This window comes from Anomaloglossus baeobatrachus, chromosome 2, assembly GCF_048569485.1.
Source record: "Anomaloglossus baeobatrachus isolate aAnoBae1 chromosome 2, aAnoBae1.hap1, whole genome shotgun sequence".
Lineage (NCBI taxonomy): Eukaryota > Metazoa > Chordata > Amphibia > Anura > Aromobatidae > Anomaloglossus > Anomaloglossus baeobatrachus.
This window is the reverse complement of record NC_134354.1, coordinates 447,955,973-447,983,518: the sequence shown is the minus strand read 5'-3', so window position 1 is coordinate 447,983,518 and position 27,546 is coordinate 447,955,973. Positions and strand designations below refer to the sequence as shown.

General features: G+C 46.0%; 1 protein-coding gene across 2 annotated transcripts in view; it reads right to left on the bottom strand.

The window, feature by feature from the left end:
* Positions 1 to 27,546, bottom strand: part of TRIM37 (tripartite motif containing 37) — a 253,245-nt gene that overhangs the window by 168,507 nt on the left and 57,192 nt on the right. For both annotated transcript variants that reach the window (XM_075336298.1, XM_075336299.1), the window contains exons 5-9: positions 26,776 to 26,863; positions 11,675 to 11,797; positions 9,725 to 9,848; positions 9,514 to 9,581; positions 7,243 to 7,367 (exon numbers count right to left, since the gene is read on the bottom strand). In XM_075336298.1, coding sequence (XP_075192413.1) covers positions 7,243 to 7,367; positions 9,514 to 9,581; positions 9,725 to 9,848; positions 11,675 to 11,797; positions 26,776 to 26,863 — 528 coding nt within the window. The remainder of the gene's footprint in view (positions 1 to 7,242; positions 7,368 to 9,513; positions 9,582 to 9,724; positions 9,849 to 11,674; positions 11,798 to 26,775; positions 26,864 to 27,546) is intronic.

Sequence of the window (27,546 nt, the reverse complement as noted above, 5' to 3'; positions counted from 1 at the left end):
CACGAATATAGTCCAGTAGGCGATAAATGTCCAGTTCTCTCTGAGGAGCTGCACCTTCAGCCCAGAGTATCAATCTTCGTCCTGCTCTCTTCAAGTTCTCGAAACACTGCCCAATCTCCAGGTAAGCAAAGAGGTTAGATGGATTCCAGGCCCACCTCCCCCAGACCTTGGGACAAACACTACAGGGGGTAATTAGCCAGCAGACAATACAATGTACACACAAGCAATACAAATAATGGACACTGCACCAAGCCTAAACTTTAACCCACACAAAATGGTACATGACCCACAATATCACACCATCACATGGAGGACGCGGCCGCCCACCCTGGAATACTCCCAGAGTGGGGGCAGACTGTCATGCTTGTGCCCCTACGTTGTCACGAGGGCCAGAAAGCTTGTTTTTCGTTGCGGAAGAGGGTATTGCAGACATAGGTCCAACGAGAGCTCTTCTAGCTTTCTGGAATCCACGGGGTCTGTTCAAGAGAGCAGGTACCCTGAAACCAGATAAATATTGATGAAAAGTATGGAGCTGTAACACCATGCGCCTTCTAAATGACCTACTGGCCTACGCCTGAGGGACAAGAGTGCTCTTCCAATCTGTGGCATGTGCATTAATCTTGTCCAGACTAAAAACAAACAAACGTGACCCTTGAAAAGGAAGTCTGGTGAGAGATTTCATCGAAGCAGGGTCCTCCCGCCAAACCTTGAACCATAACATCTGGCAGATAGCTACACAATTGCTTGCAGCCCGAGCAGAGCATTTTGTAGAATCCAACGATGCAGAACATAACTATTTAGCCGCCTGAGAAATCTGGTCTACTATTTCAGCTAATTCACTATCCTGTGACCTAGCCAAAAGACTAAGATCCAGGTATTTAGCCCAAGCTGAAACAACCTTAGCCACCCAAGTGGCAGCAAAAGCCAGGCAAAGGGAATACCCGGCTGCCCAAAAGCGGACTTCGCCACTGACTGAATACACCTGTCTATAGCATCCTTCAAAGCAGCCAACTCACTGTGAGGTAAAGTGGTGGTTCTAGAAAGGTGAGAAACAGGAGGATCCACCACAGCTGTAGATGACCATGATGCCACTAAATCTGCTGGAAAAGGATACAATACCTCCATGCGACTATGCTTCTGAAAGCGTTTGTCCGGATGCTTGCAGGCCTTATGTAATGCCTCAGTGAATTCCTCATGGTCCACAAAGGATCTTTGCACCTGCTTGCCTCTTCTGAAGAAACCAGCTTTCTTATGTGGACGAGCTTCTACCGGTCTGAATGCTAGGGAAGAATCAACAGCGGTACGATATGCTAAACAGTCACAAGAAGGTTTGACTCGCTACGAGAGTTGGCAAGAGCTCCCCGGGCGGCAGAAGTCATAGGATTCATAGGAAAACTAGCCACAGCAGTAACCAGGGTTCTGGACACCATGGTTAGTTCAATAACAGCATGAATAAGCTCACAAGCCCAGGGCGGGGAGGCACACTTTCTCCTGATACCACTGAAGTCCCCAAAGCAAACGTCTGCAGTAGTGGAAGAGCACAGGCAGAAAAATTGGGTACAGATTGCCCAGAAGAAAACTTATTAGAAATTCAGATTCATAATATGTGACTAGTACTGTCTGACCTGCAAGACGGGCGTGATTTTCACTGGTCTCAAACATAATGAAAACAGAAAGAGTGCAGGAGGCGTTCACGAATGCTGCTGGGGAATAGCAAAAAGAGCCCATAGTTCTACCCAAACTGTGATCCACCCAGGCAAAGGAGAAACCATGCAGCAGCTCAGAGAGGCAGTGATTCCGAGATGTGAGAGCTGAAAAAAGGGGTCACCACCGGAAAAGGAAGAGGCGGGGCGACAAGCACAACGAACCAGCCCCAGCAGCGCTAATTGGCTAATCACCACCAAGTAACTGACGAGCCCAAAAAAAGCCCTCGGACAGGGGCGTAATCTCGGCTCAAGTGGCCGACGTGTTTGAACCACGTAAACCCGCTCCTGCCACTCCCAGCACGACACCATAGCCAGCACAGGTAATTCAACCATGTGGGTGGAACAAAGCGCTCAATTGCACCATGTTAACCAAAGGCTCTGAAAAGGGGGGGGGGAATGATTAACAAAATGTCAGACAGGTACAGAACAGACCCTACCACCAACTGGCAGAAAACAAAAAAACTATTTCTGTCAGACGACTATGCCAGGGTACTGTGTCTCCCAACGAAGTGACCGAGAAACTACTGTATTAGTTGGTCAAAAATTGAGACTTTTGGATTTTTTATGACAGTCCTGACATCTTTTTGAGAAATGAGTTGAGCTTTGCCAGGAGGGGTATGGCCAAGAACAGTGGACAAAGTCATCATAATCTATGCGACAAAAGTGGTGTAAATGATAGAAATGGGCCCCAGTCATTGATTGATATAGATCTTGCAGTGGGAAAGGCTTTAATCCAGCGCACTTCATCAGAACTGGCACATCTCCACTTTTAAAGGGAACCTGTCATCAGAAATTTAGCTATAAACCTAAAAGTTTCCCCTTCTGCAGCTCCTGGGCTGCATTCTAGCAAGGTTCCTCTAGTTTTTCTGGCCCCTTTTATACCAAAATAAACAGTTTATAAAGTTGTACCTTTTCGAATGTAAATTTCGTAAATCATCCATGGGGGCGGGCTACCTGGTGTCCGTTACTGTCCTCCTGCTAATTTACGCCGCCCCCGAACGCTGAATTTCAAACCTCAGGACGCCACCCCTGGGCGCCCGGGGTCCCGCGCATGCGTTGTGCGACTGTAGCGGGACTGTGCACTGCGTGCACATGTGACCGCTGGTGATGTTTTGCGCAGGCACGAGGTTATGGGCGGTGCTGTGAGTGTCATCAGCAAGTGCCGCCCATAACCTCGTGACCGCACTTTCCCCTCTTCCTCCAGCGTTCTGCGCAAGCGCTCGCTGGCCAGATGACCGACGTCACATCTTTCCCATCTTGCCCTGCAGCAAGAAATAGATGGGAGGAACGGACGGAGCAGGACACCATAGCTAACGGGGAGACGCAGCGAGCATCTGAGAGGAAGAGGAGAAAGTGCGGTCACAAGGTTATGGGCGGCACTTGCTGATGACACTCACAGCACCGCCCATAAACTCGTGCCTGCGCAAAACGTCACCAGCGGTCACACGTGCACAGTCCCGCTACAGTCGCACAGCGCATGTGCGGAACCCCGGGCGCCCAGGGGCGGCATCCTGAGGTTTGAAATTCAGCGTTCGGGGGCGGCGTAAATCGGCAGGAGGACAGTAACGGACACCAGGCAGCCCGCCCCCATGGATAATTTACGAAATTTACATACAAAAAAGGTACAACTTTATAAAGTGTTTATTTTGGTATAAAAGGGGCCAGAAAAACTAGAGGAACCTTGCTAGAATGCAGCACAGGAGCTGCGGAAGGGGGAAATTGTAGGTTTATAGCTAAATTTCTGATGACAGGTTCCCTTTAATAAGCTAGGGCCTTAAGGCTATGTGCGAACTAGAATAGACTTTCCTTAAGAAAAATCTGCACCCTCCGGCAGAATACCGCACCCGCGGCAAAAACTGCGGTAAAACCACATCGGTTTTTCCACGGGATGATCCCTGCGGTTTTTTACCATTATCTATGGCAAAAAACGCAGGTACCTGCAAAGAAGGGAATTTTGTTTACTTACCGTAAATTCCTTTTCTTCTAGCTCCTATTGGGAGACCCAGACAATTGGGTGTATAGCTTCTGCCTCCGGAGGCCACACAAAAGTATTACACTTTAAAAAGTGTAACCCCTCCCCTCTGCCTATACACCCTCCCGTGGATCACGGGCTCCTCAGTTTTGGTGCAAAAGCAGGAAGGAGAAAACTTATAAATTGGTCTAGGGTAAATGCAATCCAAAGGATGTTCGGAGAACTGCAAACCATGAACCAAAAGAACAATTCAACATGAACAACATGTGTACACAAAACAACCACCAGCCCGAAGGGTACAGGGGCGGGTGCTGGGTCTCCCAATAGGAGCTAGAAGAAAAGGAATTTACGGTAAGTAAACAAAATTCCCTTCTTTGTCGCTCCATTGGGAGACCCAGACAATTGGGACGTCCAAGAGCAGTCCCTGGGTGGGTAAAAGAATACCTCAATAAAAGCCGAAAAAACGGCCCCCTTTTACAGGTGGGCAACCGCCGCCTGAAGGACTCGCCTACCTAGACTGGCGTCTGCCGAAGCATAGGTATGCACTTGATTGTGTTTCGTGAAAGTGTGCAGACTAGACCACGTAGCTGCCTGACACACCTGCTGAGCCGTAGCCCGGTGCCACAATGCCCAGGACGCACCCACGGCTCTGGTAGAATGGGCTTTCAGCCCTGAAGGAAGCGGAAGCCCAGAAGAACGGTAGGCTTCGAGAATTGGTTCCTTGATCCACCGAGCCAAGGTTGACTTGGAGGCCTGCGAGCCCTTACGCTGGCCAGCGACAAGGACAAAGAGCGCATCTGAACGACGCAGGGGCGCCGTGCGAGACATGTAGAGCCGGAGTGCTCTCACAAGATCCAAAGAGTGCAAATCCTTTTCACACTGGTGAATTGGATTAGGGCAAAATGAAGGCAAGGAGATATCCTGATTGAGATGAAAAGGGGATACCACCTTCGGGAGAAATTCCGGGACCGGACGCAGAACCACCTTATCCTGGTGAAACACCAGGAAGGGGGCTTTGCATGGATGTGTGCCTCCTTCCACACAAAGCATAAAACTGAGGAGCCCGTGATTCACGGGAGGGTGTATAGGCAGAGGGGAGGGGGTTACACTTTTTAAAGTGTAATACTTTGTGTGGCCTCCGGAGGCAGAAGCTATACACCCAATTGTCTGGGTCTCCCAATGGAGCGACAAAGAAAAAGAAGTGACATGCTCATTATTTTGCTGCAGAAATTCTGCAGCAAAACCTGTAGGGGAAAAAAAAAAAAAAAAAAAAAAACACGCAGTGTGCGCACACCATTTTTTTTACCATAGGTTTTGCTGCAGAAAAGATATGAACATTTTCTGCAGCAATTTATGCAGAAAAACCGCGGCAAATCCGCCGCAAAAAACGCAGCGTGCGCACAGGGCCTAAGAAAGGTTTTAACAGTATCAGGAAATCCTTGTTCCCATACACAATTACAAAAAAAAAAAAAAAATTACCCTTCCAGAGTACGGCACCGAGGCGGCTTCTGGTGTGGTTATGGTCTACAGTGCTTAAGTCACGAAAAGCCAGTGAGCTCAGCAATTATGCCTGATACATGTCACAAGACACTATGCTGACAACAGTACTGCAGACAATAAGACACCAGCAATGTCTCCGTGCTGGACTTGGAGGTGAAGAAAGCAGTGGTTTTCGGACACCAGAAAGCTCTCCTTAACCCTTTCACGACCGGCCGATTTTTCGCTTTCCGTTTTTTTTTTTGCCATTCTTTTTCTGAGAGACGTAACTTTTTTATTTTTCAGTCAATATGGTCATGTGAGGGCTCATTTTTTGCGGAACGAGCTGTACTTTTAAATGAAACCATCAGTTTTACCATATTGTGTACTAGAAAATGGCAAAAAAATTCCAAATGCTGAAAAATTGCAAAAAAAGTGCGATAGCACTATGGTTTTTTGAGATATTTTATTCACTGTGTTCACTATATGGTAAAACTGATGTGTGGGTGTGATGCCTCAGGTCAGTGCGAGTTCGTAGACACCAAACATGTATAGGTTTACTTTTATATAAGGGGTTAAAAAAAATCGGAAGTTTGTCCGAAAAAAGTGGCGCACGTTTTACGCCATATTCCGTGACCCGTAGCGTTCTCATTTTTCGGGATCTTAGGCTCAATGACGGCTTATTTTTTGCGTCTCGAGCTGACGTTTTTAACGGTACCATTTTTGCGCAGATGCTACGTTTTGATCGCCTCTTATTGCATTTTGCGCAAAAGTTGTGGCGACAAAAAAACGTCGTTTTGGCGTTTGGAATTTTTTTGCCGCTACGCCGTTTACTGATCAGATTAATTGATTTTATATTTTGATAGATCGGGCGTTTCTGAACGCGGCGATACCAAATGTGTGTATATTTTTATTTTTTTAACCCTTTAATTTTCAATGGGGCGAATGGGGGGTGATTTGATCTTTTAGGTTTTTTTGTTTTTTTTTAATTTTTTAAAACTTATTTTTTTACTTTTTTTTTTTATTTTACTAGTCCCCCTAGGGGGCTATTGCGATCAGCATTCCGATCGCTCTGCAGTATCTGCTGATCACAGCTGGAAGGCTGTAAACAGCAGATACGCTGTCTTTCTCTTTTGCTGTGCCCCGGGCACAGCGAAAGTGAAACCAATTCATGTGTAGTACAGGAGTCATCACATGACCCTGTACTACCATGACAACTATCGGGAGTCACGTGATCGCGTCACGTGACTTCCGGTTTCGGCGGTAAGTAAAACTTTACCGCGATTGCGCTTATAATGGCGCTGTCATGTATTGACAGCGCCATATAAGGGGTTAATCGGCACGAGCAGATAACGATTCTGCTCGTGCCTAGCAGGCACACATCTCAGCTGTGAAAATCAGCTGAGATGTGTGCCGATCGCGGCATGCTGCCGCCGGAGGACCGCGGGCAGTAAGATTATGTCATTTAGGACGTAATTTTACGGCCCGCGGTCGTTAAGGGGTTAATATTGGGGTATGTACACAGTGAGGTTTTGGCGCAAGTACTCTATAACTCCTCCTAAAGACTAGAGTTTCTGTTCAGTTTCTGCTCCAAAAATTCAATAAATAAAATAAATAAATAAAAAATTAGGTGTAACAAGTGGGGGGCTGCTTGGGGCCGTAACACCACAGTTCATCCAAATCTTGACGAGCTGTGGTTTTCTTCAAGCCAGAAATCTCACACTAGTACCTGACTGGAGTGAGATTTCTGGCGTAGTGCAAAAAAAAAAAAAAAATGCTCCCCAATCGTCATACTCTTCAGATTAATGAAGAGGTGTGCACTTCAAGAGTCAGGCGCATCTGAAGCCAGTATGCTCCCTCATTAAGATGAAAGTGAACAATGCTGGTCTAGATGAATCAGGCCCTCAGTGTGCACAAACCTTTAGGTCACTAGGGAACCAAGTGATCACTAGTATAGGTTTCCAGAGTCCCCTATGGCTGCAGAAGAAGGGGTCTATATGGGTAGTCCATGCAACTCTACAGGCATTATGGAGTCAGACGAGAGAAAGCACTGCGAAGAAAGTAACACAAATACTTCTTGTTTGGTACCTTATGAAATCTGGTGGCACTGGGGTGGTGACAAATGAAGCCATGGGTTTTCTGTGAACTTGCTGGAACATCATTAGAATTTCTGGACTTTTTGAGATAAGTTCACTCTTACTGCAGGATCGAAGCTTCAAAATAAAGAAGACGAAAATAGACAATTCTACCACAACATTTATGTATGAGCTTTCGGGAGAAAATTCAATTTTTCCTGGTAGACTGCACAAAACCTAAGCCCTCTAAACTACGGCCTAACAATTAGTTACCAGCAACCTGCAAAGTTTTGAATGAATGGACATTTAAGAGGGAGGGCTGAGGATAAACAAAGATGCTAAAGGATTTATGGGTATCCCAGAGAGAAAAAAAAATTAAACGGCTATGTAACCACATTCAAAAACCAAAATTTAGATATATGAAAGACTAATTCCAATAGTTGTTTGGTAAGCAGCAAAAAAAAAAAAAAAAATAAAAAAAGAAGGAAGTGTTTTTTATTCCTGGGTAAAGCCAAAGACTTAGCAGCCCCTCGTAGTAGGGCCCCATATATAAGATCTCAGCACAGGAACATTTTCTTTCAATCTCATCTAATTGTGGAACTTATTCCAAGATCTACGGATACAAAAAAAAACAAAAAAAAAGAAGAAAAAAAAAAAACAAACAGCTTTGTTTGTGGGAAAACCCCCTTTAATGTGAGACTACTTATGTATTCATAGTTCACTCATTCAGCCAGTAACATGCAGAGAACTAGAGAGCTTCTAACAGACGAACTGTGCAAATCTAATATTTTTAGAGAAAGACAAAATTATTGTGTAGGTGGCTATATCCAAGAATCCCCAAACTAATGACATGGACTTGGTGTAATGTACATATCTTGTCAAAGAGACCACACACCACAAGAGCTACCGTATTTTTCGGACCATAAGACGCACTTTTTTCCCCCAAATGTTGGGGGAAAGTTGGGGGTGCGTCTTATGGTCTGACTAGATGGCTGCGGCCGGGAACGAGGGTGCTGCGGTGGAGCGGGTCATCGGGGGCACGAGCAGGCAGCAGCAGCGCCTGCCGTGACCACGTGGGCCCGCTCATTACATATGCACGTCCATCCTCCCGCCCATCTCTCAGCGCTGAAGCCGGCACTGACAGGTGGGCGGGAGGATGAGCCGGTCCACATGATCACCCCTGGCAATTACAGCCTGGAGTGATCATGTGCGGCTGTATTCACAAACAAGCCCCCCCCCCACCCCACCCCACCAGGATTCTTTGAGAGGGTCCGAATTTTCCTTAAGAAAAAAAGTCACTTTCTAGAGCGCACATAGCCTTAAAGGGTTTTCCACTCTCAGGAAAATGGACCCCAAATGCTTAAAATAACAAACACCATGTGACGTCACATTGACAGCGTACTTCACCGCTGTAACTAATCAGGGACCTCAGCAACTGTGACATGGTAGACTGCATGAGCTGTTGAGCTCAGTGATTAGCTACAGCGGTGAAGTGCACTATCAAAGTGACGTCCCTGCTGCAGCCAAAACAAAAGAAGCCGCAGGGAGCCATCGTTGGAATCGGAAAGGGCGAGTATCTGACCTGTTATTTTAGAGCAATGGTGGTCTACTTTCCTGAAATAGAAAACACCTATTACAAGGTAAATGGCCGATTACTGCATGTCTGGCCACATTTGCATATACTAAATGATTGGTCTGGCTCAGAACCTCTTGCTTGTTAATGTATTTATGCTCTGGACCTCATTCCCGGTGACATCAATATGCCTTAGGCTGCTTTCACACATACGGTTTTTGCACTGCGGCCCAAGCCAGCTCAAAAACCTATGGAACGGATGCGGCGGAAAAAATCGGATCCGTTGCATACGTTTTCCCATGCGGCCCGTCCGTTTTTTTGATGGATGCGGCTTGATACTGAGCATGCGCAGTGCAAAAAAACGCATCCGGCGTCCATAGGCTTGCATTGTAAATCGCGCCGGATCCAGCACGATGCGTTTTTTCGCCGCACAAAAAACGTGCCAGGCAGCGTTCCATCCGGCCGCCGCATGTGCTAAATATGCCGCATCCGGCAAAAATCGGATGCAACGCAAGGCCATGCAGCACAATCCGGCGCTAATGCAAGTCTATGCGGGAAAAAACTGTTGCATTTTTCTGCAAAGCGCCGTATTGTGCCGCTCAGCAAAAAACGGATGTGTGAAAGCAGCCCTACAGGTAATATGGACAAATAGTGTTGCTATTATACAATCCTCTTCATTATATAGCCAATACGTAATCTCGCCTTATTTACCTGATGCTCTACCTCTTGCAAAAGTGATTCCAGAAGTTCAGTTTCCTGTGTAAGAGATGTCTTCTGACCTAAAATGACAACAATAAAATAAGAATTAATTCACGCAAATGTAAATACCTCTATAGCCACTCCTAGAAATGTTTAGTTCTTCTCCAAGATGTTGTAGAGGGCACACGTCTGAATTCTTGTGTGCATGAATGTAATAGCATACCCATAAGAGTGATGAGCTTATTTTTGAGCTGAGTGTCCAGCCTGGCGATCATCATTTCCACTGCGTTGCGGATTTCTCTCACCCGTTCGTCCTTTGCACTTCGTACAGCCTCAACATTTCGTTCCTACAACAAACACATGAGTTCTAAGCATAGCACATCCGCAGTAACAAGGATGTAATAAAATGCATTTGAGATAACTTGTCATTACATTTGGTGGTGTTTTTTGTATTTTTTTGTAGAACACAACCTACAATAAAGATTTTCTCCAGAAACAATGATTATATAGTATAGGGGGTGTGCAAAATAATTGAACAGATATTTCTATTTATTAACAACAATAATTAAAGTGCACCAATCACCAGACTTTTCCTATATATCCTAAATCCAGTGATATACTGGCAATCATGCTGATTCTAAACACACCTTTAGTGATCAGATTGGATGTATAGGTTTTGAAATACAGGGTGGGCCATAAGTATGGATATACCCTGATAAAATGGAAGTGGATGCTGATATCACCTTACCGTTTGTGGCATATTAGTACATGGGAGGGGACAAACATTTGAGCATGGGTGATGCCCATGATGGCCATCTGCAAAGCCCCCATTTTGAATTCAACTTTACTTTTTTCAATGGGAAGGGGGTCATGTGATACAAAAAAACACAATTGCACAAGAAAAACAAATTGTGTGCTCATTGTTAACGTAGCTTTATTCATTATCGAGTTATTGACAAGTTTGTGACATGGAACAACGAAAGTAACCCACTAAAAGGATGTGCTCAAAATGCTGAATTGTCAACGCGATTCTCTTCTCCAACTCTTGACACACCGAGCAATACTGCAGAAGAAATGCTACCACAGGTCTCCTGTATCCGTTTTTTCAGGGGCCCCACATCCTGGATCTGTGGTATTTCTCTCGGACTATGGGCTGCAGTCTGAAGAGATATAGCTCCCAAAACCTGTGTGTCAACTGATAAGAACTGTATCACACATACCTCAGTCAGGCTTTTATATGTGAAGCAATAGCTCTTCCTCACTGAGCACAATGAGGTTCTCTCCAGGTTCATTCTCCTCAATGTATATTTGTTTGCCAGATGGGCACAGTCAGTCCTCCATGCACCGCAATAAAGCGGTCAGACTGACAGAGGAGGGGAGGGGTGAAGCTGGAGAGCTCCTCATCAAGCACAAATTCGGTGAAAACTTTTCATCACAAGTCACAGCTGATAGAGCTGATAGGAGGTACAGGTACTGAGTTGAAACAGGTCACTCTCAGGAGTTGTATATCTTCAGCTTGAATTATAGCAGGGACACCATTTTATTTCATTCTCGGAGTACCCTTTTAAAAGCGCACATTAGAAAAACCTGCAGTAGATTATTAGCATTTGGCTTTTCTTATGTATATTATTACTTTCGCTTTAGTTATAAGGCGTCCACTTCAGAAATTAACGAGCAAAGGATTGGATTTCCCTTCGCCTGTTCTCCTAGATGTAACAAATAACTCACTCTGGTTAAGGGGGTATGTTGGACATATTAGAAGTATATGGTAAATGCAATTACCTAACATTAACATGTAAATCAAGGGGTTTCCATATTTATGACCGGTCACAAAGATAGATCATCAATGTGTTTGTCCCGGAAAACCACCAAGTAGAATAAATGGTAACATAATAAAAACGGTTGACATAAAATGGTGAAGGAAGTGCTACGGTTAAGTTCTTTCTCGATTAGACAACAGAATGGAACCTATTGGATACTCCGATAAGCCTGCTGACCTACATATTACCCCAGTTTTGACGCCTACAGGGTCTGGGGTGTTCTATGCAGATGGATACACCTGAAAGTGACCAGCATGGTATAAGGACAATGCTGTAAGAACGTTGCTAAGACATTTCAAAATGTAATAAATGGAGCAAATGATTCTGGTCCCCAAAACACACAAATTTCTTACCACTTCTTGAACAAGACTAATTAATTCCATTAGTCTTCGCCGAAGCTTGGCCACCTCTTCATTTACTTTTGTAACATGCTGCTCATAAATTTCTGCCAGGGGCTTAAAAGTGTGTCCACCATGCTGGAATAAAACATAATACTCACATTTGTAAGATCATACAATTACACATGTAGGAGAACTTTTGTCACTAATGTATGCTTCACTTCATAAGAGCCTTCTATAATGTAGGAAAATGAAGAGTACATGGGTAAATAAAGCCCATATAGTACGTCTCAACAATTTCTGAAAATACACTGCTGTCCTTTAACATTGATCGAGGCTGGAATCACAGTTGGCTCACAGAATTTCATTTTCTTGCTGTCTGATAACTTATTGCATTTAGAATTAAACTTGTGGCTCATCTAAAATTTTACTAATGTAACTTATCATTTTGACAAAATAATTTGCCCATTGTTTGTTCGATTTTGTAAACATGTGAATTTAATTGTCGCAGGTCAGAGCTCTACGCGACTAACACTGGATGTAACAGCTGGCTATAATGGTGACCCAAGTGGTGTAGTCTCTGCAGGTCTATTCATACTGAAGGGATAGCCATAATACGATATATATTCATTTATATAGCGCTATTAATTCCACAGCGCTTTACATACATTAGCAACACTGTCCCTATTGGGGCTCACAATCCAAGGTTCCCATCAGTATATTTTTGAATTGTGGAAGCAAACCGGAGTAAACCCAAGCAAACATAGGGAGAACATACAAACTCCTTGCAGATGTTGTCCTTGGTGGGATTTGAACCGAGGACCCCAGCGCTGCAAGACTGCAGTGCTAACCACTGAGCCACCGTGCCACCCATCAGTCCTTGCACTTGCCCCACAATGCAGACTGTCTTATGAGGCTATACCATTTCAGGAACGACTTTGTATATTTGAATTGCTGCGGGTATATATTGTTACTTCTCGCTATTCTAGATTTTAACCCTTTCACGATCGGCCAATTTTCTGCTTTCCATTTTTTTGGCCATTCTTCTTCTTCCGAGAGACGTATCTTTTTATTTTTCAGTCAATATGGTCATGTGAGGGCTAGTATTTTTTGCAGGAAGAATTGTACTTTTAAGTGAAACCATGAGTTTTACCATATGGTGTACTGGAAAATGGCAAAAAAATTCCAAATGCGGAAAAATTGCAAAAACAGGTGCGATTGCACAATTGTTTGAGATATTTTATTCACGGTGTTCACTATATGGTAAAACTGATGTGTTGGTGTGATGCCTGAGGTCAGTGCGAGTTCATAGACACCAAACATACCGTATTTTTCGGACCATAAGACGCACTTTTTTCCTCTCAAATGTTGGGGGAAAGTTGGGGGTGCGTCTTATGGTCTGACTGTGGCTGCGGGGAATGAGGGTGCTGCGGTGCAGCGGGTCATCGGGGGCACGAGTAGGCTGTGGCAGCCTGCTGTGACCACGTGGGCCCGCTCATTACATATGCACGCCCATCCTCCCGCCCATCTCTCAGCGCAGAAGCCGGCGCTGACAGGTGGGCATAGGATGAGCTGGGACGCGCGCATAGTAAAGAGCCGGCCCGCATGATCACCCCTGGCAATTACAGCCTGGAGTGATCATGTGCGGCTGTATTCACTGCTCCCCGCGCGTCATCATCAGCGCGGGGTGCAGTGAATCAGTGTACTCACCCGTCCCCGTGTGTGGAGCCATCTCACTGCAGCACACGATGTCTTCCTGTCTGTGCCGGTCAGCTGATCTGTGCCGGTCAGCTGATCTGTGCTGAACAGCTGATCGGCACAGACACGAAGACATCGCGTGCTGCAGGGGAACGGCTCCACACACACACACACACACACACACACACACACACACACACAGGTCAGTGGTGCAGAGAGGAAGATGATTGGTGCTGCAGGGAGCGAGGAAAAGGTGAGTATAAATGTTTGGGGGTTTTTTTCTCTGTGCTATAGGATACAGGCCATATACCAGGATGGCATATGAGCACGATGGGGGTATATAGCAGGATGGGGGGTATATGAACAGGATGGGGAGTATATGAACAGGATGGGAGTATATGAGCAGGATGGGAGTATATGAGCAGGATGGATGGGGGGGGGTATATGAACAGGATGGGGGTATATGAACAGGATGGGGGTATATGAGCAGGATGGGGGTTTATAGCAGGATCATATACAAGGCAGGAGGATCATTACCAGGATGGGGTACCTTAGTAGAGAATTTGGGGACATTACCCCCATAACAGTGTCAGCAGCAGATCCTCGCCCCATTACAGTGTGTCATGACCACATTTTTTTGCTTAAAGTTTTATTTTCATATTTTCTTCCTCTAAAACCAGGGTGCGTCTTATGGTCAGGTGCGTCTTATAGTCCGAAAAATACGGTAAATAGGTTTACTTTTAATCTAATCTAAAGGGTTAAAAAAACAGCACAAAACAGAAGTTTGTCCGAAAAAAGTGGCGCATCGTTTTGCACTATTTTCCACGACCCGTAGGAATCTCATTTTTCAGGTTTTTTGGCTCAGTGACTGATTAATTTTTTGCGTCTCGAGGTGACACTTTCTGTACCCTTTTTGCGGAAATGCTACGTTTTGATAGCCTGTTATTGCATTGTACGCAAAAATGTGTGGCGACCAAAAAAACTTAATTTTGTTGTTTGGATTTTTTTTGCCACTACGCCGTTTACCGATCAGATTGACTGATTTTATATTGTGATAGATTGGTTATTTCTGAATGCGGTGATAGCAAATGTGTGTATATTTTTTATCCCTTACATTTTTCAATGGGGGGGGGGTTGTTTTGAACTTTCAGGTAGTATTTATTTTTAACTTTAACTTTTTTTTTTTTTTTTAAATAGTCCCCCTAGCTAGGGGACAATAAGGATCAGCCGTCTTATCCCTGGTTCCTTTCTCACGATCAGAGCAGGGGAGAAACGCTCATCTCTTGTAATGAGCAGCACTCGGCTGTTTCTTACAGGACTTTAGTCATGTGAGCTACAGGAGTCATCACATGACCCCGTGCTACTGCGACAACCATTGGATCCACGTGATCACGTCACGTGACTTCCGGTGTTGGGCTGTAAGTTTTAGCGCGATCATAATGGCGCTGTCACATACTGACAGCGCCATTTAAGGGGTTAAAAAAGGCACGGGTGGAACACGATTCCACTCATGCCTGGCAGGCACACATGTCAGCTGTACAAATAGGGTGACATGTGCACTGATCGCTGCAGGCTGCTTGCAGCAGCCAGCGGGGATTAACACTATGACCGCTAGGACGTAATATTACTGCCCTCGGTCGTTAAGGGGGTTAAATCTAGTAGATGCATTATATGGGCCGATTTATTTTTGAAAGATAGGTAGGAAATTGGTTAATATATTCCAGCATGCCTTGAGTGCACACCGGGCGCGAAACAGCCATGATCTGTGGGTTGTAGGTCTCTGTCAAGTGATGGAATCTGCTGCAATAAGTGGGTGCTGTAACTATCAGTGAGTCCACTACCACCTGGCTCTGCTCATAGGCATTCATGAATCCGGGCCCTTGAGCCTGTTTTTTTGTCCAGTTCTGAGCCCCCTTTTTTTTCCCTCCATTAGAAATGAAGTATAGTTTTACTGAAATAGCAATGTATCCTACCAAATGTGCAGAGCATTGCAGCTTAGGTATTTCTGGTTACGTTCACTCACAGTGAGAGTTAGTTGCTCATGGTCATAACCATGGATACTTAACTCATGTGCAGGGGCATTGCAGCTTAAGACACATGGCTGTATCAGGAGAACTATACATTTATTAATTGGAGGACTTTGCTAATAAAATGCCTACGACATATTGGGATAGGATCTTGGAGATGGGAACAACCCTTTAAGTATTTTACATCAGCTTGAAAAATTTTTGTGGGAGGGGTTTAATGATTTCAGATGTTATCTCCTGATTCAACAATTGTGATAAAAAAAAAATCTGGCACAAATTCAACTCCAATACTGCTCTTCTGGAGTGCTTTTATGCACATTTTTCAAAAAGTCCCATTTTTCTCAATTTTTTTTTAAAAAGATTAAAAAAACACAAAATTATTTTAATAAAAAGTTGGGGGTTTTTTTCCACTTTGTGTAAAATCATGAAGTACATGCACAATTTTTTATTACTCTGGTACAATAACCGTCGGCGAATACCACCAGACTAGACAGAAAAGTGTATAATCACACACACACACACACACACACACACACACACACACACACACACACACACACACACACACACACACACGTTCAAAAGTTTGAGGTCACCCAGACAATTTAGTCTTTTAAATGAAAAATCACACTTTTATTTATCAAATGAGTTGCATAATGAATAGAATATATATAGTCCAGACATTGACTAGGTTAGAAATAATGATTTTTACTTGAAATAATAATTTTCTCCTTCAAACTTTGCTTTCGTCACAGAATGCTCCTTTGCAGCAATTCCAACTTTGCAGACCTTTGGCATTCTAGCTGTTAATTTGCTGTAAACTGGAGATATATCACCCCATGCTTCCAGAAGCACCTCACACAAGTTGGATTGGCTTGATGGGCACTTTTTGCGTACCCTGCAGTCAAGCTGCTTCCACAACAGCTCAATAGGGTTGATATCTGGTGACTGGGCTGGCCACTCCATTACAGATAGAATACCAGCTGCCGGCTTCTTCCCTAAATAGTTCATGCACAATTTGGAGGTGTGCTTTGGGTCATTGTCCTGGTATAGGATAAAATTAGCTCCAATCAAGCGCTGTCCACAGGGTATGGCATGGCGTTGCAAAATGTAGTGATAGCCTTCCTTATTTAAAATCCCTTTTACATTGTACAAATCTTCCACTTTACCAGCACGAAAGCAACGCCAGACCATCACATTACCTCCACCATGCTTGACAGATGGCGTCAGGCACTCTTCCAGCATTTTTCCAGTAGTTCTGCGTCTCACAAATGTTCTTCTGTGTGATCCAAAAACCTCAAACTTTGGTTTGTCTGTCTATAACACTTTTCTCCAATCTTCCTCTGTCTAATGTCTGTTCTTTTGCCCATATTAATTTTTCATTTTTATTAGCCAGACTCAGATATGGCTTTTTCTTTGCCACTCTGCACTGAAAACCAGCATCCCGAAGTCGCCTCTTCACTGTAGACGTTGACACTGGCATTTTTGCGGGTACTATTTATATAATGAAGCTGCCAATTGAGGACCTGTGAGGCGTCGATTTCTCAAACTAGAGACTCTAATGTACTTCTCTTGTTGCTCAGTTGTGCGGCGGGGCCTCCCACTTATCTTTATACTCTGGATAGAGCCTGTTTGTGCTCTCCTCTGAAGGGAGTAGTACACACCCTTGTAGGAAATCTTCAGATTCTTGTCAATTTCTCGCATGGAATATCCTTCAATTCCAAGAACAAGAATAGACTGTCGAGTTTCACATGAAAGTTCTCTTTTTCTGGCCATTTTGAGAGTTTAAATGGAACCAACAAATGTAATGCTCCAGATTCTCAACTAGCTCAAAGGAAAGTCAGTTTTATAGCTTCTCTAATCAGCAAACGAATTTTTGTGTACTTACCGTAAAATCGTTTTCTCTTAGCCATCATTGGGGGACACAGGACCATGGGTGTTATGCTGCCTATCCATAGGAGGACACTAAGTAGATGCAAAAGCATAGCTCCTTCTCTGCAGTATACACCCCCTGGCCGGGCCAGGCAACCTCAGTTTTAGTACACAAGCAGTAGGAAAAAAAAAAAAAAGCAGTAAAAACTTCTCAACAGAGGAACATGAGAAAAGAAAAGTCATAACCAAATAAAGTACTGAGAGAACCAAGGCCCAACAGGGCAACAGGGTGGGTGCTGTGTCCCCAATGATGGCTAAGAGAAAACGATTTTACGGCGAGTACACAAAAATCCGTTTTTCTCTGACGCCTCATTGGGGGGGGACACAGGACCATGGGACGTCCTAAAGCAGTCCATGGGTGGGAAACATAAAAGAAGACAACACAACCCAAGGACTAGGAACCAGTCCCAGACAGCCTGGAGCGCCTACTGAGAGAGGTGCTCTACTGCAGTTTGCAGAATTTTCCTACCCAGATTTGCCTCAGTTGAAACCTGGGTATGGACTCTGTAATGCTTTGAAAACGTATGTAGGCTAGACCAGGTCCACTGTTCCACTGAAGTCCGATGCCGAATGGCACACGAAGCGCCAACTGCTCGCGTGGAATGAGCCCGCAGCCCACTCGGAATGGGCTTGAGTTGCAAGCGGTAGACTTCCTGGATCGCAGAGCGAATCCAGCGAGCCAGAGTCGCCTTTGAAGCTGCCTGTCCCTTCTTAGGCCCCTCAGGAATGACGAACAAAAGAGTCCGTTTTCCTAAAGGGGGCTGTCCTGGATATGTAATATCTGAGAGCTCTGATGAGGTCTAACGAATGCAGAGACCTTTCCACCCTATGAACCGGGTGTGGACAAAAGGAAGGCAGAACAAATGTCCTCGTTCAAATGAAACGGGGTAAGAACCTTTGGAAGGAAATCCGGAAGGGGGCACAGAACCACCTTGTCCTGGTGAAAGATCAGAAAAGGCTCGCAGCAAGAGAGTGCTGCTAGCTCCGAAACCCGTCTGATGGACGTAATTGTCACCAGGAATATTACCTTCCAGGACAGAAGAGCAAGGGAGGATTCCTTGAGGTGTTCAAAGGGAGACCTCTGGAGACCGTCCAGAACGAGGTTGAGGTCCCATGGTTCCAGGGGCCGTTTGTACGGGGGAACTAGATGGGAAACGCCCTGGAGGAAGGTCTTGACTTGCGGTTTTTGAGCCAGGCGGCATTGGTAGAGGATTGAGAGCGCTGAGACCTGCCCTTTAAAGGGAACTGAGAGCCAACCCCGCTTGCAAGCCAGATTGTAGAAAGTCGAGAATTCTGGGGATGGCCAGAGGCATAGGCTGGACGTTAGTTTCCCTGCACCATGAAAGGAACATTTTCCACGTACGGTGGTAAATGCGGGATGAAGCATGCTTTCGGGCGCTGATCATGGTGGAAATAACCGCGGGGGAGAATCCCGCTCTTGTTAATACCCAGGTCTCAATGGCCATGACGTCAGCTTCAGGGCTCTCGAGTTCTGATGGGAAATGGGCCCTTGGGTCAGCAAGTCTGGGATGTCTGGAAGGCGCCACGGTGCGTCTGTACTAATTCGGCGTACCTTGCGCGCCTGGGCCAGTCCGGTGCCATCAGTATCACCGGGACTCCCTCTGCCTTGATCTTCCTGATTACCCGCGGCAGCAGGGGTAGAAGTGGAAATATGTAAGGCAGGCGGAATTGGTGCCAGGAGCAGACTAGAGCATCAGTGCCGATGAACTGCGGGTCACGTGACCTGGCTATGAACGCGGGTACCTTTGCATTCAACCTTGAGGCCATTAGATCCACGTCTGGTGTGCCCCAGCGAGTGCAGATGTGTAGAAACACATCTGGGTGGAGAGACCATTCTCCGGCGGCTAGGCCTTGGCGACTAAAGTCTGCTGCCCAGTTCTCTACCCCCGGTATGTGTACCGCTGATATCACTGATCCCGACGATTCGGCCCAGCTGAGGATTTTGTGGGCCTCGAGATAAGCCGCTTTGCTGCGGGTGCCCCCCTGCAGATTGATATAGGCTACAGCTGTCGCATTGTCCGATTGGACTCGAATCTGACGACCCGCTAGCAGAGGGCAGACCGCTCTGAGCGCGAGGAAGATCGCGCGGAGTTCCAGGGTGTTTATGGGTAGGAAAGACTCCTGGGGTGTCCAACGTCCTTGAGCAGTGTGGTGCCGGTACACTGCTCCCCAGCCTAGTAGGCTGGCGTCCGCGGTCAGGACCAGTTAGTTCACTGGGAGAAAAGATCTCCCCTTCGATAGGGATGAGGACCGAAGCCACCAGGGGAGTGCGTACCTGACTGAAGGTGTCAGGTGAAGATGTCTGTCCAGGGAGAAGGAGCTCTTGTCCCAGGCCGCTAGAAGGGCTAGCTGCAGTGGGCGGAGGTGCAGTTGAGCAAAGGGTACTGCTTTCATAGCTGCCACCATCCTGCCGAGCACTTTCATGCTGAATCGAATGGAGAGAGAAGGATGACGTAGAAGGCAGCGTACCGCTCGTTGAAGAGCGATCGCCTTGTCCTGAGGGAGAAGGATCAAGCCCCGACGGGTGTCCAGAGACATGCCCAGGAATGTGATGGATCGTGATGGGATCGGGGATGATTTGTCCAGATTCACTAGCCACCCTAAGCAGGATAGGGTGTCCACAGTGATCTGTACGCTGGTTGAGCAGTCGTGGAAGGAAGGGGCCTTGATGAGGAGGTCATCCAAGTAAGGGAGAACGACTACTCCCCTGGCGTGAGGGACGCTCATGGCGGCCGCCATGACTTTGGCCGAAGGGTAGAGCTACGAATTGAAAGTGGGAGTCCTGAATTGCGAAGCGGAGGAACTTTTGGTGATCTGGGGCGATGGGTATGTGCAGATACGCGTCCTTGATGTCTATGGAGGCGAGGAATTCCCCTTCGACCATGGATGCAATAATGGACCTTAGGGACTCCATTCTGAATCTCCGTACGTGCACATGTTTGTTTAGGTGTTTGAGGTCCAGGATGGGTCGAACTGACCCATCCTTTTTGGGGACGACAAAGAGGTTGGAATAAAAATCCCTGAACTTCTCGTCGTCTGGGACAGGTATTATCACTCCTGCTGTTTGGAGCGAGTGGATTTCTGAGAAAAAAGCTTTGCATCGTTTGAGTCTTTGGGGGGTTTGAGAGAAAGAACCGACTCGGGGGTCGGGTCCGAAATTCTAATGTGGTAACCGGAAGACACAAGGTCTCGCACCCATTTGTCGTCTGAGGCGGCAGCCCAGATGTGATGAAAGAGCCGCAGTCAACGTCCTACAATGAGTGTGTCTTCCGGGGCGTCGAAGGAGTCATGAGGGGGGAAAACGTTGTGGCAGAGTCTCCCTAGTCCTGGACTGTTTTGGTCTAGGCTGCCATGACGAAGTGGGTTTCGGGGAGAGCTGAGGTGGTCAGTCCCTGCGTAGTCCGCGGCTGGTGGCGGGGATAGCACGGGATGTCGACCAACCAAATGAGTTCCGAAAGGAGCGGAATGAGGACTGTGGACGTCTGGTGAAGGACGTCCTGGACCTCAGCTGGGGGAGGGAGGTACTCTTTCCTCCCGTGGTGTCAGAAATGAGCTTGTCCAGACGTTCGCCAAACAATCGGTATGGAAAAAAGGGAAGGCCCGTGAGAGACTTTTTGGAGGCAGAGTCCGCTCGCCATTGTCGGAGCCAGAGAGCTCTACAGATGGCTATGGTATCTGAGGCGGCAAACGCTGCGCAGGTAGCAGCATCCATGGAGGCCTGCATGAGGTACTCCGCCGTAGCGGCAATTTGAGCTGTTACCTCTGTGAAGGTATGAGTGAACTGGGATTCCTCAAGCGAAGTGTTAAGGGATTCTGGCCAGACCGAAATCGCCTTTGCGACCCACACAGCGGCAAAGGAGGGCGAGAGGGAGGAACCCGCAGCCTCAAAAGCAGAGCGGGCGAGGTGCTCCACCTCTCTGTCGGGTCCCTGGAGGAACCATCAAGTAAAGACAGGAGCATCTTTGTGGTAAGGCGGGAGACTGGGGGGGGGGGGGGGGGGGAGATGGTCGACAGAGGGCGGATCGGCCCAGGCCTTAGGGGCAGGCAAAAGGGTACCGGGACTCCATGAGTTTTCGGTTACCGAAGAGCCTGTCAGGCTTCTCCCTTTGCTTTGTGAGGATATCCTGAAACTCTGGGTGATCAGCGAAAACCTTTTGGGGTTTCCTCGCCCTCTTAAAAGGAGACCGCATGGTCAGTGGTAGTGGATGGGGGATCCTCCACATGCAGAGTTTGGTTGATTGCTGCTATAAGGGAGTCTACTGCAGTTTGATCATCTGGGGTGGCTGAAACCAAGGAATCCTCTTGATATAAACAGCATTCTCCCTCCTCCAGCTCTTCAGAAGCCATGGAGCGTGTGGGAGAGCCTTCCCTGTGTGCTCCCGAGGGAGAGCCCGCTGGAGACACCCGGCCGTGTGCTCTTTTCCTTATCTAAACATAACAAAAAGAGGAAAATATCCTCCAAAAATTAAGCATTTCTTACAGCAAGATGGGCTGCAGTGTGTACATCGCCCTGGCCAAAAACTAGTACTCTAGCAGGATACAGCTAAATCCCAACTAAAGTGGAAGCGTCACAGGTGCAGGAGGAGCAAATCACACACACACCTCCATGGAATGGAGGAGGGCGATTGCTAGATGATAAAACTGCACACTAGTGGCTTGTATAGAGCGCTGTTCACATATGCAGATAACACAGTCACAAACCCGCAGCCTATTAGGTGACGCCCATACTATTAGATCAGGTGGGCTGCCAAGCCGTACCCCACTGTGTATCATGCACGGACAGACACTCTACAGTGCAAGGCCCAACAGAAAGGGGCCTGGCTGTATCCTGTCTCTTTTCCTGATCCCTGCAACCGGTGAAGCAAGTGCCCGGATTACCTCAGAAGGATCCTCCATAAGGGTATCCTCAGGCTGTGTTCCGTCCAGGGACCCAGAAGGGTGTGGAGGACGACATTTTATAGCCAGCACCAGGTTCTGTGACAGTTTTTCCATGGATTGGGACAGAAACTGTGTCCATTCCGGTGGGCTGGGAGCCCTAGGCTCTGGGCTGACGGTTGCGGCAGTGGTGGTGGCGGCAGGGGGGTCTTGGGGGGGGCTATAGGGGCACAGGACTCACAGAGAGAAGAGGTGTGTTTACGTGGTAGCTCAGCGTGGCAGGCAGTGCAGGCTGAATAATAGACTATGTGGGCCTTAGTACTCTTAGTGCCCTTAGAATTCTGCATGTTCCTAATAGGAGTATGCCAGGAGGGGGAGCAATGCTCAGCAGAGCTACAAGTGAAGCAAGCACCTCACCAGAATCAGCCGATGGCCCTGTCCTCAGGAAGGATTAAGCTCTATGGAGATCTTCACACGCTTTGCTGGAGGGGCAGGGCTTATCGCAGCCGCGGAGGCGGGGCTTAGCGCTAAAAGAGCACGAAGATGAAGTCAGTGTGCCGCCCCCCCCCCTGCTGTGGGTAGTAAAAACCGGCGGGAAGGGAGCTTCTGATAGTTTTCCTCCCTCTCCCTCCAGTCAGCACACAGCTCGTCACTGGTGGTTATCAGCCGGCTTTTCTGCTAGAGCAAATAAACAGCGTGAGTCCCTGAGCCCTCCCCCTGCCACCGGGAAATTATCTGCAGGACTTTCTGCAAACAGGAGTGACTTCCCCCCTCCTCCAGCTAGAAAGCTAGAGAAAAAAGTTAACACTGTGTGTGCAGGATCCTTGGGGCTCTCCTCCTTGCACTCAGCAAGGGACTTTCTCATAATAAATACTGTAAAATGTCCTGGGAGCCTTCCCTGCAGCGTCTTTTCTCCCTTTGTCTGGGAAACCAGTCAGGGGGGATCTCACCTTAAAACACTGCTTCAGTCCAGGCAGTGAAAATAGCAGAGTCATCCTGCTGTGTCCGGTCACACCGGTGCCATATTCAACTCAGAGCCTGCAAAGAGGGGCTGAGGAATTGGGCTATAGGGGCACAGGCCTCTACCCTGGGCTTTGGAAAATCGGTGTCTGTGGAACCCGCCGTCCAGCCCAGGATCCAGCGTCGCAGGAGGGGGTACGTGGAGGCGACACTCCACATTCCTGCCCGTTGATGGTAGTGGGAGATCGGTCCCAAAAGGAAACAGTCGCCCTCAAAAAATAACAAAACCTTGAAAGAAAGTGCCTCCTACAGACACTAAGCTAAAACTGAGGTTGCCTGGCCCGGCCAGGTGGTGTATACTGCAGAGGAGGAGCTATGCTTTTGCATCTACTTAGTGTCCTCCTATGGATAGGCAGCATAACACCCATGGTCCTGTGTCCCCCAAAGAGGCGTCAGAGAAAAAATGATTTTCAGCTGTGCTAACATACTTGCACAAAGGTTTTCAAGGGATTTCTAAACATCCATTAGCCTTCTAACACAGTTCGCAAACACAATGTACCATTAGAACACTGGAATGGTGGTTGTTGGAAATGGGCCTCTATACACCTATGTAGACATTGCATTAAAAAACAGACGTTTGCAGCTAGAATAGTCGTTTACCACATTAACAATGTATAGAGTGTATTTCTGTTTAATTTAATATTAGCCTCATTGAAATAAAATGGGCTTTTCTTTTAAAAATAAGGAAATATCTAAGTGACCCTAAACTTTTGAACTGTAGTGTATACATATACACACATATACATATATGTATATGTGTACATATGTATACATATACATACATATACATATTATATACATATACATACCTCCCAACCGTCCCGGATTCTGCGGGACTTGCACGATTTATCAGGGCTGTCCCGCACTCTCGCGGCTCACAGCTGATGTCCCGGCTCCTCCCCTCAGTGAAGTGAATAAATTAAATTAAATTATCATTGGCTCTGGATTTTCGGGGCGGCCGGGACTCGAACTCGTGGAACTGTGAGTTCATTGTTTCAAAGGCAGCAGCTCTAACCATTGAGCTACTGCCTGTAATGAAACCAATAGGAAGATTTTGTTATCTTGACCTCTATACTGCAGGTGAGACACCAGAAGCAGGTTATTCAGCTGCAAAGATGGATGGAGGGATGGATGAATGGAGGGATAGAGGGATGGATGGATGGATGATAGAGGGATGAATGGAGGAATGGAGGGATAGAGGGAGGGATGGATGGATGATAGAGGGATGAATGGAGGGATGAATGGAGGGATAGAGGGATGAATGGAGGGATAGAGGGAGGGATGGATGGATGATAGAGGGATGAATGGAGGGAGGGATAGAGGGAGGGAGGGATGGATGATAGAGGGATGAATGGAGGGATAGAGGGAGGGATATATGATAGTGGGATGGATGGATGATAGAGGGATGGATGATAGAGGGATATATAGATACACGACAGATAATAGATAGATAGAATCATAGATAGATAGAGGGATAGAGATAGATAGATAAAAAAATACTGTATCTCAATGTTGGTGAAAGAGTCAGATTCATTTGTTCCCATAAAACTACTATAAAGAAATGAGGAAAAAAATACAAATACAATTTTTTTTTTTTTTTTTATCTTCACCACCTTGGATTCAAACCAGCAACGTTCAAAACTTGTGTCCAGCAACCTCCTGGCTTTCCTAGCTGCTCTAGCTGTTGAGCCACTAGGATTGATGATGCCAGAGGGAGGATTTCACATAAATGAACCTACAATGCAGCCTCTTACACAGCAGATGACACAGCTACATTGTACAGAGCAGCATCTCTATGTCCTGTATTCTAGAGGGAGAGGAAAAGAGGATTTTTTTCTTCTAATAAAGTTACTAAAAATAATAAAAAAAAAAAAAATAGAATGTAATTTTATTACACTTTTTTATAAAATAATAAACATCACAAATCAGCAAACATGGACATATTCGGTGTCCCTGTAATCGTAATGACCTGAACAACAGCGATCAGATTTATGGGGATCGGTAAATGGCGGGAAAAAAAAGGCGCAATTTATTATTTTTCTTTATTAAAACCCATAAAAAAAATGTAAAAAATGGATCACTGAGGCAGTGTTCACACATAGCGTAAATGCTGCATTTTTTTCTGCAGGTGTCCGCGCCACGAGTGCAATAACAATGTTCTCTGATTATTGCGTGTTTGCGGTATTTTTTATACATTGTCCCCCTTATTTGATACATGTTTGTTGCTGATATGAATCCTGAAGCTTATAAAGAAAGAAACACCAAATCCGCACCGTTCAGCGGCGTCTTTCCACGCACCAGGAGTGGAGATTTCAGGACGTCTCATCCACTTTGCTTGGACAATTAGTCCATATTCACCTGTAGTGTAAATGCTGCATATTTTTCTGCTGTTTTTTTGCACATTTATTCTGCTGTGTTTAATTGTCCAAGTAAAGTGTATGTGGTTCCATGAAAAGACGCTGCTGAATTCTGTGGTTTTCGGGGGGGGGGGGGGGGGATCTCTTGTTTCTCTGGAGCTTAAAATGCAGGAAAAAGCTTCTCTGTACAATAAAAACGCAGATTCACATCTGAACCAAAAACGCATTAAATAATGCAGAAAAGGCAGAAAAAAATGCAGCAAAAATGGAAAAAACAGAGAAGATTGTTATTGTGTAGTTTGGTGCAGACAGAAAAAAAGAAACAGAATTTATGCAACGTGTGAACACAGATTGATAGGCACAAATAAGCAACATGTCATATAGTGACACAGAAATATAAAAAAATTCTGACTGCTATGAATATGAATGAACAGTCCACGGCATCTGCTGAATGACCCTTACTGCCAAATTGGTGTGGCTAGGGGCGTGGTCAGAAATTGCCGCTGCTGCGCGCGCCGCATACTTTGTCCCTCTTTCCTTTCTTGAAAAGTTGGGAGATATATATTATATATATATTACACACACACACACACACACCACAGAAATTAAGACTGTTAAATTAAAGAGAAGCTGCAACTCAGAATGCAGAAGGTAGTCTGGAATTGATCTTTATTGATCGTGCAACAGTAAGATACATTAACTGACCATAAAGAAAGGCATTTTAATTACTTGTGCGCTGCCATTTCTGATTAAACTAATGCTCATATGAACATAACCTTAAGCTGACAGACCCATTCTGAAAACAGCACAAAAGTCACTTCATTAAAAATTTCAGTCCTGGTGGACCTGTCCTGAAATTGACTGTATAATGGGAGACTTCTAGGACTAACTATAGAAGGACTGAGGCACTGGGCCAAAAATTCACACTAGAGGACTGTGGCGTGTAAATTTGTGCAAAACTATCAGGGGATCATCTCGGAGAAAAATCCTTTGAAAGGGAGGACAAATCAGCATCACAGCTGCCACTTCCATGGTTTGAGAAGTTGCCAACGTGGACCCTTCCTCCATGTGAAATACATATGTATTAAGGAAACACTTCTAACAATTTGTTACCTATTCCCATTTTACGATTTATGTCATGTAGTAAAAGTGTGCTAAATATGTTACATTGCTACAGTTTACTCACCATTCCTCCCCAGAGGGCACATTGATGGCAGATGCAAATTTTACATGTCCAACAAAATACGCTGAGCTTTTCGTGATGATTTTCACATCTTTAAAAAAAAAAAAAAAATATTGAGAAAGGCAAACAGGAAAAGCTAAAATGTTAAGTCACAGTATGATGTAATTTCAATGACAAATGGCTAAGGCTAGGTTCACATTTCCGTTGTTTATGATCAGTCACAATCCGCCGCTCTGATAAACAACGCAATCCATTTGGCGGATTCCGTTGTTCCCATAGACTTGTATGAGCGGTGGATTGCGACTGCTGCCCTTGCGTTGCATCCGCCACCCGACTGATCAGTCGTGGAACGACTGACCATCGGGCAGCAGGAACGCAGCATGTAACTTTTTTGAGCAGCGGAATCCTTATGTTTTCACTGCGCATGCTCAAAGCTTGTGTTTAATCATTCAAATGAATGTCTCTCTCTCGGCGGTCAAACGATCAGCTGATCACCCGGCTTCTGTGAGAGATCAGCTGATCGTTCTCTCTTGTTTTACAACAGAATCCGCTTTCTCATGACAATGAATTCCAATTCTTGTCAACCATTGTACAACGCATCAATCACAAGCGTCAAGCAACGCATGTAACTGATGCAAAAGAACAGAAATGTGAACATAGCCTTAGACCCCAGTTCATCAAGACTGGTGATTTTCTCGCTGATCTTGAGGGGGGCAGTGGAGTGAGACATTCCTGATTAACACGCTGCATTTGAGGCACGGCGTGTGTCAAGCC